The sequence below is a fragment of the Anomalospiza imberbis genome, chromosome Z (genome assembly GCF_031753505.1).
Source record: "Anomalospiza imberbis isolate Cuckoo-Finch-1a 21T00152 chromosome Z, ASM3175350v1, whole genome shotgun sequence".
Taxonomy (NCBI): domain Eukaryota; kingdom Metazoa; phylum Chordata; class Aves; order Passeriformes; family Viduidae; genus Anomalospiza; species Anomalospiza imberbis.
This window is the reverse complement of record NC_089721.1, coordinates 56,151,600-56,162,962: the sequence shown is the minus strand read 5'-3', so window position 1 is coordinate 56,162,962 and position 11,363 is coordinate 56,151,600. Positions and strand designations below refer to the sequence as shown.

At 35.1% G+C, this 11,363-nt stretch overlaps 1 protein-coding gene across 1 annotated transcript in view; it reads right to left on the bottom strand.

The window, feature by feature from the left end:
- Window positions 1–2,666: 2,666 nt before the first annotated feature.
- Window positions 2,667–11,363, bottom strand: part of IFT74 (intraflagellar transport 74) — a 35,414-nt gene continuing 26,717 nt past the window's right edge. The window contains exons 16-19 of the mRNA XM_068176715.1: window positions 8,788–8,951; window positions 8,074–8,199; window positions 5,653–5,713; window positions 2,667–3,976 (exon numbers count right to left, since the gene is read on the bottom strand). Of these exons, the coding sequence (XP_068032816.1) occupies window positions 3,861–3,976; window positions 5,653–5,713; window positions 8,074–8,199; window positions 8,788–8,951 (467 nt within the window). The 3' untranslated portion in view covers window positions 2,667–3,860. The remainder of the gene's footprint in view (window positions 3,977–5,652; window positions 5,714–8,073; window positions 8,200–8,787; window positions 8,952–11,363) is intronic.

Here is an 11,363-nt window from a genome sequence, read left to right as displayed (position 1 = left end):
AATGGATTGCACGTCTACATAAGGCCTGCATTATGCCTTGTATTTTTGTTTTATGCTTGCAGCAGGAAAGTAGAAGTGTACTGAAAGAATTTACAAACACTACACTTTGGAAACATGTCCCTAAAATTGTGAAACAGCATATATTAGAAGTAAGAGCCATTAACACAATTAAGAGCCATTAAGCCATTAAGACAACATTAAAGTTGTTAAGCAGAAAGAATTCTCAGTGTTCTGCCTGTCTGGAATTGCTCATAGGAATATTGCATTGTTGTCTTCCAAGCTCACTAAGAGAAATTAAAAAATAAACTTATTTTGAAAGAAAAAAAGCTTTTTAAAATCACCATGAAAAGTAATGAAGACAAGATGAAGCAGGAAGACCAACAATAGGATTAACTGTTGTTTGCAGCAAAAATACAGTTTGCTTGGAGATATGATGATATCCTTCTCTATATGGGAACAAAACTGATGTACTGTCATGCCATCATGAGCTGGGAACAACAGCAGTCATTCCCGTGCTTGTCCTCAAGCACAAATAACATGGCAGCAACAAATGCTTTGGTTGTAGGCTTTGAAATGAAAATGCTTCTTTTCATGAAGTGTGCCATTGAAGTGAGATTTGGAAAATTGTCAAACCTGGTATCCTAATGCCTCAGTGGCATCTTACTGAAGGGGAACTAGGTAAGGGAACTTTTAACAAACTGCATACATGTAATTACATGAAGCTTGTTGAGATGCACCCACATGTGTAGAGAGATAGCTAACTTAAGGCATTGCAAGGTCATTCCTGAGTACCTTTTTTATTTTATGGTGGTAAGGGAGTGGCTTCTTAGTACTGAAAGCTAGAATGTGTCACTCCTACGTGATCTGTCCAATGACAGACCAGTCAGCCTCATTTCAATCCCTGAGAAAGTTGTGAAGCAACTAAGGCTGGATGGGATTTCCAGACACATGAAGGATGGGAAGTTGATCATGAGCAGAGAGCACAGACTTATGAAGCAGAAATGATGCTTAACCAATCAGATAGACATCCACAATACGGCAACTAATAACACGCAAGGAGAGAGATGTGGATGTTGTTTACCTCAACATAAGCAAGGTGTTTGCCAGAATTTTCCATTAAATCCTCACAGATAAGCTGACAAAGTATGGTTAGATAAGGAGACTTGGGGCTCACTGTCTGGTCAGTGGTCTGAAGTCCAGCTGGAGGCCAGCCAGTAGTGGAATACCACAGCCATGGATATGAAGGCAATATAGTTTAACCTTTTCATTGATGACCTGGTGCAGATGACACAAAACTGGGAGGAGTGGCTGATACTCATATGGAAGTAGTGCTGTTCAGAGGGATCTAAACAGGTGAAGTGGGCAGCCAAGAATGTCATGCAGTTCCACACACTGCAATTCCACACAGATATATGCACAGTCCTGCCCCTGAGGAGGAACAATCCAGGCACTCATGCACACTGAGGGCTGAGTGTCTGGAAACTTGCTTTACTGAGAAGCACCTTGGGGCCCTTCCTGGTGTACACAAAGCTGACCAAGAGCCAACAATGCACAGCAAAACAGGCCACCAGTATTCTGGGGCATGTTAGGAAGACTATTGCCAGGGCAGGCTGAGGGAGGTGATACTCAGCCCTGCTGAGAGAGGTGAGCAGAAGAGATTTTAAATATCTCAACTCTGCAGATGCTGACAGTTAATACATGTGCTCTCAGTCTGAAGTCGTAGCATAAAATGGATAAAAGATTGCCTGGATAGAGAAAGACCTGTGTTACTGAATTCATGTCCTGATGTACACACAGGAGTGAAAAAACATTGTCTGGTACTTAAACCATATTTAAAAAATATATATATATAAATATAAAGAGTTAAAGAAAAGGCGATTTTCACTGACAGCTGAGGAACTACACAAGAGTACAATTTACTCAGCTCACTACTAGGAATGAGTTAATAATCTTCCAGAGGGAGATGAAACACTTGCTGCACAGCTAACCACTCCAAATCTATACAGCTCTTTTCAGCCTTGGGTACTATGACTGCTATCAAGGACCATAAGGGTGAATTATTAAGAGAAAGAATGAGCAATGAGATTCTTACAAAGAAACAGGTTGTCCGAAGATCCTTAGGCAGAACAAGGAACAGAACAGCATGCTGGAGAAAGGGGTTTCATGACAGCATTTCCTGGGAACACAGCAAAAAGATGTAAGCTTTACCATGCTATCTTACAGAATCACTACCAAGGAATAAAACCCTCCCCTGCTCTGAGAGAATGCAAAGTCAAAGCAGTCTGTTTTTTCAGTCTGCAGCTTTTTTCCATTTTTCATTGTAATATGTTATTCTAGCACAAGTGGAATTCAGGAGGTGATCTCTCTGGCAGATGATTTGATCAGTGAGAATATTAGACTTCAACTTTATCTCTGCAAATAATGGGCTTTCTCTGGAACAGCTGAAACTCTGACAGGAAGGAAGAGACTTTAGTGGGAATTTCCCCTAGATAATAGTCCTTAGTTTATAGAAATCCCATTCCATTATCTCTAAATATTCTAAACATATAGAGCAACACCATTCAGTGTGCTGAATTAGCAAACACAGTGCTTTCTGCACAAATCTTCAACATTTTTAGCTTATAGATTTTTTTATACTCAAAAAGGCAATCACAGATTTGAGGAAATTTAGTGACAAAAATGTAGAACTATTTTAATGGACTCAGAACATTTACTAATAATTTCTCTACTCCAGTTTCATGAAGTGAGGTGCATAGTCTACCTCTTTTCTGGAAAACTTTTCTAAGAAAGCAGAACAACTATATATCCAGATCCCACTGCTTTTTTGTAGTTTCTTTCTACAAGACTAGTTTACTGTTCAGCTGAGATTTCTATCTATAGTCAACTGTGCTTTTCCTATTTAACCAGGACTAGCTTACAATATACCAGGTGAAAGAAATGATCAATAAGCCATTTATAAATACATGTAGAATGTGAGACAAATATATAAATGGAATTTTTTTATCTAAACATTTTCTGAAATTTCTGTATCATAAAGCACGTTGTTATTTTCTCTATAAGCCTTGTTTTTGTTCTGCGTTGAAACTCTTCATTGTGGATTTTTGTCAGAGGTTTCATATGACACTGCCACTTGAAACTGGAGGGAAAAAAACATTGCAGAAAATACAAATATGTTTCTCAGCTATTTCCTTTACTGATAAATACTACAGCAGTAAAATGCTCCACACAAAATCAGTGTTAGCTATGTTTCACTACTTTTTATTGGTGTTTCCTCTTTATAATTACATCTTAAAAATAACGAAGTTAGTTCTCCATTAGGAAATGAAAATTTGTAGGCATTTGCTTTTATTTTAAGATTTTACATTATTAAGTAATTTTGACTTTAAAAGATGCTTGTCATCCTTAGATGCTTTCCTTACTGGTACAAATTGCTATATATATAGGTATGGTATGTTGATATTACCATTTATCTTATAATGCACTTCATTTGAGTATGACAGTCTGTCAAGCAGTCCTGTTCTGTTTGGCAGGGGTAGGACTACAAGGCAATTAGAAATTTAGTGTGTAAAGCAGACTAAAATTTCACATTTGAGATGCAATTCAACAATGGGCCCCAGGAATTCACTGGGCAGTATTTCCTTTTTGTTTCTAAAAATTCAGATATTTATTTCTAAAAATTTTAAACAGTGCAAAAGGAGGGATAGTATTAAAACCTGTAACTTCTTAAAACCTGGAAAAATAATTTTAAGAATATCTATCACCCTAGTGGTGAATAAATTATCTCAGTAGTCCAGCTTTCCACATGGCCTTTGCACATCTCTCATTGTTGGTCCATTTGGGCAGGAAGGAAATTCCTGGGTTCAGTTCTTGGTGTTCTGTAAAGCTTCTATGAGAGCTTTGTTGTATTCTTTGACAAGCTTTCTTGAATTCTTCATTATTGGCTGGTAGTCACTCTCCTGACTTTTTGTTGCTATGACTGATTAAAAGAATTAAGGAAACAAACTGCCAGTATAAATATGAGCATAATCACAGATCACAAGGGAACCACAACACCATACATTTCCTTCTGTGAAAACTGTCAAGGGATGAAAATAGTGGAAAAAACTCAGGCTAAAAGATTTACACTTATTTACTAGCTGCCATCTCGCGACTAGCACTGTAGAAAAAGGAAGCGATTACATGTCTAAGTCACTTTTGTTCATATACATATATATATATACATATATATATACAGAAGCAATAAGTCCCTCATGAATGACTCTGTCATGGTTTGCAAACCAAACCATTTCAAGGCATTCAGTTATACACAGCTGTACAGTCTGGCCACAGACGTCCCAGGTCCCAGTCCAAGAAGGCAGCCCCTCTCCAGTAGCCCAAGAAGACATAAATACTCTGTATAAGGGTCTGCACTTGGATAGGCAATATTTTGTAACAAGTTAGGAGTTACTTTAATATCCTGATCAATTTTTTTCTCTTGGTTTGTCTTAAAGTCTTTTCTGTTGAGAAAAATTGTGTTTAAGAGTATTGCCTTAATAAAATATTCCTGTACAGCCTCCTTCAAAGAGGCTCCAACTATAATACACTGTCCAAGACTTCAGATATTTTTCTAAGAATTAGAGTACTTAGCAGATTTGAGAAATGGGATATCTGGTATTTGCAGAAAACAACATTATATGTATACATACAATAAAACATATAAATTATATGTATACATATAATAAACACACATATAGCTATATGTATATGCATTAATTACTAAATAATTATCATCATCATCAGTATTATTTCTGTGATGGCTAGGCTAACAGAGAATTGCCTGAAATATATCCCCCTGCCATTTTCTGAGACATGAAGGAATGTTCCTTGTTCAACACACTACACTAGATGGTAGGGTCAAGTTTTGATGTTACCTTTACCAATTACATTTGTTCTATAATCACATAATGATGACTTTGTACATCTTAGAGATTTCAGATTTTTAAAATAACAATTTATTTCTTAAATAATTTTAAAGAAGTAATTTTATGGAAGTGAATTACTGTCCCTAGAATATAAAAAAAAGCACAGCCTGGTCCTATTCAGATCTCGATCATAACTAAGGAGAAAAATAGAAAAATAGTACCCTATGAGACGATTCATCAATTTTAATTAAAACAAACTTCAGTGCTTTTCCTAAGTTCAAAAACTATCTTAGGAAAGCTATTTGCAAATCAGCAAGTAATGATTTTGCTGATATGATTGCTGGAATATAACTCGTTAATTTGAATTCCAAAAAGAGAGAGTTACAAGACAGTTTCCCCACCCCAGCATGTTTTCAAACAATGCTACTCCAGCAGATTAATATCAGGTAAGACTGGAGAGATGTGAAGATGAACTTTGTATGAAACCAAGCACTAAACCTGAAAAAGAAGGAAAAATTCCAGACTGCAAGGCAAAGCTTATGCTTTAGGACCCTGTAAAACTCTTTCAGACAACACATGCAAGTTTTGCTATATATAATATCTTTCAGCTCACCAGATATTTGCAAAGGATTGCCTTTCCCCTCCTCCCCTGTCTTTTGCAGCCCATTCCGTCCTGTCTTATTCTGCTGGAGGAAACAGACTTCTTCCTCAGTGTGTGAATTTGACTCTTACTTCTTAAAGAAAAGGATACACTCCTTCATCATAAAGTTATTTTGCTCATGGTGCTGCCACTTCCTCTCCAAATTTTTAAGCTGAGAACACAAAACCACAAAAAGAGACAAAAATTAAACGGTAATAATTACACACATATTTTACACAAATAATTTTGTATCAGTACCTTGTACTCTATCAACTGATTAGATCAAAGTTATCTCACATAAAAAACGACAGAAATGAGAAACAATGGCAAAATGCTTGTGAAGCTGCTGATGATTAACCTGCATATATAATTTAGCACTTCATAATCCATCTGTATAAAAGCACTGTATGCAACTGCAGTGACAGATGAAAAAATCAGATGAGAATTCAAGACTTGTCATAAAAGAAAGTTAACAGGCAAGTCAGAAGTAAAAAGGTGAACAATTCAGGGAGATACTAATTCTCATTATGCTTCATATCATGTAGATGGATCTCTTCTTAGAATCAGTAAGATCTAAAATCACCAAAGATACAATATTTCCTGACACTGTCTGGGACTTTGCACTACACAGAAGAAACTTCCTTACTTCCATAGTTAAGTTTCCTGTCTGATGCCAGGAGTTGTGATAAGAACAGAGCTGCAGTGAGAAGATTGTAGGAGTGTGGATTCAGCGCTGGCACTTCTTCAATACTTTCAGCATCAACAGGAAACTAATGTGGACATTATATTGATGGCTGCTTCCTTACAATACAATTTTATATTTGTTTTTCTGATGCTACTGTTCAAGGTTCTGCATTTCAAGATATGAAGATGTTATTTTTAAAAGTAAAACTGAAAACCATACTTAGGCTAAACTTTAAGTGGAAACTAAGGTAATAAAATGGAAAATATTGCAGTATTTTACTTTAAAGCTTTCCTTAAGCTGGAAGAGATGAAAATAGTTTCCGTGTAATTCAAACCTTAACAGTAAAGAATCAATTATCTAGTGTACTAGTTTGCAGCAAACAAGGCAATAATTTATTTCCAAAACTAGGTATTTCTCACTAATTAGAATTATTATTGTCCTGTTTGGTAGACTGCTGCACGTACACAGCCAGTAAAGGAGCCTGGAACTGAAATACTTACTATCTTGCACACAGAAAAGGAAAGATTCAGTGTATTTTTATAGTAACTGCTTGAAGACCAATTGACCTCTTGCAAAATTGCCCAAATCCTCCACATTTATGAACACTACTTGTATTTCAAAATGCTTGATGCATGTCAAATAATCAGTTAACATAAGACATACCTTAATTCACCCTCATTTTTTTACACTGAGGACTTAAAGAGTAAAGAAACAAATCCTTTTCACACACATAAAAACAGAACTGCCACAGCTTAATGAACTGAAGAAATTATGTACAACTACTATTTTATATAAAATGCTAAACCTCATTATGCAAGTATCTTAACACTGTTTGGGTATACATTTCTAATTTACCTAAACCCTGTAATTTGATCTTGGCAAAAAAGATTAACAGTATCTGAAGTCTTCCGTACTTTGGCATGTAGCTTTGAGGATTTATATCATCACCCTAGAATGATTATAATAATTCTATGTCTCAGTCAGAACTATGCCTTCTCATCTGCTCCACAACATTCATTTCAGAAGAAAGTCAACTTAAACATGTACAATATGACCTTAGCTTTTAACTGTATTAGAATAAATAACAGTTCTAAAGGAGACATAGCTCAACAACCTCATCAATAAAAAATAGTGAAATGCTTAAAAAAATCAGTTTCCCTTTCCACCTTATCTTAAGGTTATCTATTTTTCTTCTGTGCATTAAAACATATGTACCAGTAAAATTCTGCCGCCAAAATGACAGCAATTTATGTGTGTTATAATGAAAGAATAGAAGCCACTCAAGAGGTAATAAACATCTTCTTTCCTGATTCACTTTTGAAATGTAAACATACATATATACCAAAGTTGTTTAAATGTGAATAGACCCTAAAACTTCAGTGGCCTGCAAGGAGAGAACTGGAAAAAGGAAAATGGAATCAATAGCACAGACTTAGAGGGAAAAAATATCACCATGAGTTTAAAAGCAAGAGGGATCTTAGATAATTAGTAGTGACTTTTTTTCCCCCTGCAGTTTCTTTCTAAGTTTGTCCTCAAAATACTTAAGCAAAGGAAGGGCAGAAGATAGAGAGTTCTGAGCAAGATTAATACAAACACTTAAACAAAGGATTCACATAACTTTTAGCTCAGAAAGATCTCTGCTAATAATCCAAAGCTTACAAGCCATTTGGCACAATATTACCTTTTGTTTGAAAACACCAAATACAGTTACACACTTAGAACACATGACTTAGAAAACTCACTGAGAAGGAACAAACAGATTCTGTTTGTATAATGCTTCATGTGTATGAGAAAACCAAAACTAAGAAACACACAACTGAAGGGATAATATGTAACTTGACCTATACCTGAGAATGGGTCTCATTTTCTTGCAGCTCCTTCTTTAGTGTCTCATACTCTGTATTCAAATGCTCCATTATTTTCTTAAAAGCGTGACTGCGTTTTGTTAATTTTTCTTTGTCATCCTCGAGTTTCTAGTTAGGAAAAAACCCAACACAAATTGATTGATGGATGAGTTCATTTGCTGTAGGCTTCAGGCACATAACTTCAATTTACCTCTCAAGATGCTACTTTTTTTCCTTTTAGAACAAGACCACATGCATATGCATAAAGAACTCATATGCTTTTCTTTACTGCATGCTCTATCCCAAAAATAATCAATGACTACGACCAAGTTGTATGCTTAGACAGTAAGTATGAACACTAGTGGGAATGCTGTTATTAAGAATTTGTAGGAAATTCTCTTTTGCTTGTGTTCTGTGTTAGATTGCTAAATTCAAAGCTAAGGGTCGTCATACATTGCTTAAGAGTTTAGCTGAATTGCTAAAAGAGAATGGGGAGATTTTGTGGAAGGAGGCTATCAAAAGATACCCAGCTGAATACCTGCTTATTAACATGTACCCAGTTAATAAGTCACACATATAAGCAAAATAGTATTTGGATTCCTTTGCACTGATGTGCAATCCTGTTTTTCAGCTGTCAGAAGGACTGTCAGTCACAAAACTGGATTCCCCTCCACTAGCTGTTCAAAAGCACACATTTTGCTTCATGCCTTTCATTACCTTTTTCTTTTCTTCTCCTGATGCTTTCAGAGCTGGCAAATTATTGTAGATCTCCAACTCTGCTTTTGTCTGTTCAGTTTTGTCTTTAAGAGAAGCTAGTTCACCAACCATCTTGCCCTCCAACAGTTCCATCTTCTGTAGGTCCAGCTGCAATTTTTGACTCTCTAGATCACCAGAAACACAATCTCTAATTAACTGTACTTTTTTTTCAAAATACACAGCCCATTACATAAAGATTGATGCTATATTTGACCAATATAAACAGCCCCTAAATATACTTCTGATTTTTTATGTTTATGGGAGTATTAATGTGAAGGAAATAAAAAATTTCATCTTCACAACCATGCCACAAGTCAGACTCAGACACTACAATTACTGTATTATAATCCATAAGTGAAGAGTAATGAAAATGTGAGTAATGAAAATTCACAGTCTGCCTTCCACTGCAAAGGACTTAAGAAAACACATTCATTGTGTCTACAATATTTTATAACTGCTCAGTCTTTCACAATGAAGTTTCTGGCATTGGTCAATGACAGATTGTAAAGCACAACTGAACAGATCACCGCTTTACTTCTCCTGTTCCTACAGCACTGTGGTTTAAAGACAAATGCTTAAAGACATCAATAAATGAGAGTTTTAGATCAGAAACTGTAAAAAATAGAATTATAAAATAAATTCAGATTGGAGACAAATAACAGGAAACAACTATAGATGTTCATGAGGATTTACCTAGGTCTCATCACAGCATTGTCACTTTTTATTTAGTTGTTCTAACAGCTGTATTTTGTTATTTTAAAATTATACATTGTTGACCAGTTGGAATTTATTTTACATGTAAAGAGTAGTACCAACCTAAATGCCAAGAAGGCAAAAAAATTTCTTGGACTATTCTATCCAATACAACTATGGTGAGACTGCAATGGATATTCCTATCCATTCACACCTTCTGGAGAAAAGGAAAGAAACTAGAAGAGGAATATTTTATCTTTATTCAGCAGCAGACTCAATGAAAAAAACTCAAAACTGAAAAAACCTCAAAATTCCTCTAGGGGAAGAGACAGGAAGAGGATGCAGCCCAGTTCCTTCTGATAGGCCATGAAGTTGCAGCATCTAGCATGCAGTGTGTACACAGTGGCAAATTCTCAGAACAAACTACAGCGACCCAGGGAAATGTTTTTGGGAAACTATGCCATCAGCACTTTTGTTTAACCTTCATGATTTCCTTTTCTTTTTTATTTTTTTAAGGGCTCTGCTGGTGAACTTTTTATATCTTTAGACAAGAAAATATGAAAATCCAGATTTTAATCATAACAAAAGAATCCTGAAGATGACTGTGCTATAATTCAAAGATTAGAAGGAACTTCAACTATGCAAACTGAGCATTCACTGCATTTCTGAAAAAATCTGGGTGGTTATAATATCTGTGAATCCCAGCTGTCAGACATTTACTTAGGAATAATTTAAACTGTCTGCTGAAAACTATGTACTATAACTTCCTCCTCTTCCCTTACAGAAGAAGAAATTTTTCTTTCAATAATGCCTCTATAGCACTACATGCTTCCAAAATATCCTTATATTGTAAAATAGCCAGAAATGATGCTTATATGGAAGAACAAAAAGTCATATTTGAACTTTTCATATCAGGCCCAGAAATTTAAACTACACTACAACTGCAAAATGAGTATTTGCAGATAAGCAAACATTAACGTTAAATCACACAACAGAAAATCAATTTCTCTAACATTTTGTGCCAAACAACATCTCATTTGCTCATAACTACTTTGAAGTCACAATACTGGCTCCTATTTTGAAAATTACTATGAAGTACAACACGGAACAGCCTTCTAAGAAAATCATTTATCATTCATAATTCCTGCCCCTTCCTTTCAGCCAAACAAACAAGGAAAGGTTTGCTGAACCAATAATGATATTGGCAAAGACACAGAATTGTGAAGACAATTCTACCATAAACAGTGCAAATAATGAACTCAAGAGATACTTCTAGTGGGAATGAAAGAAAACTACTGCCTTCTTTTTGAAATTACAGAGAATGTCCTCAAGAGGCTAATAAGTATTTGAGTATTTAGAAAATAAAGTCAAAATGAGTATTCAGTCTGCAGAACAGAAGCCTCAGGATTTGAGAGCTATTCACTGTTGTCATTTAATTGCGTGTGGTACGTATCCATTTGGAAAAGCATAAACCATAAGAAAGTGATATTAAGAACTACATTTACAAATCATACGTGGTTAGATAACTACACAGGACTCTGTTTCAGTTTATTAAACACTCTATCAAGATCATTAAAGATCTTATTTTGAGGAAAGTATTAGTAAAATCAAATTCTAGCTCAAATTAACCCCTGTATTGAAATACACTTGTTAAACATATACCTTTGCAAGGAAGATGATAATTTAGTGATAATAGTAAGGTAAATACAAGAAAGCATACATACCTATTATTAATACATGGTATACAATATTTAATAGATAATATATACAAATAAATAAAAAAAACAAATAGAAATAATTTGATGAAAATAAATAACTTGTTACCTACAAGCATTTCAATTTGT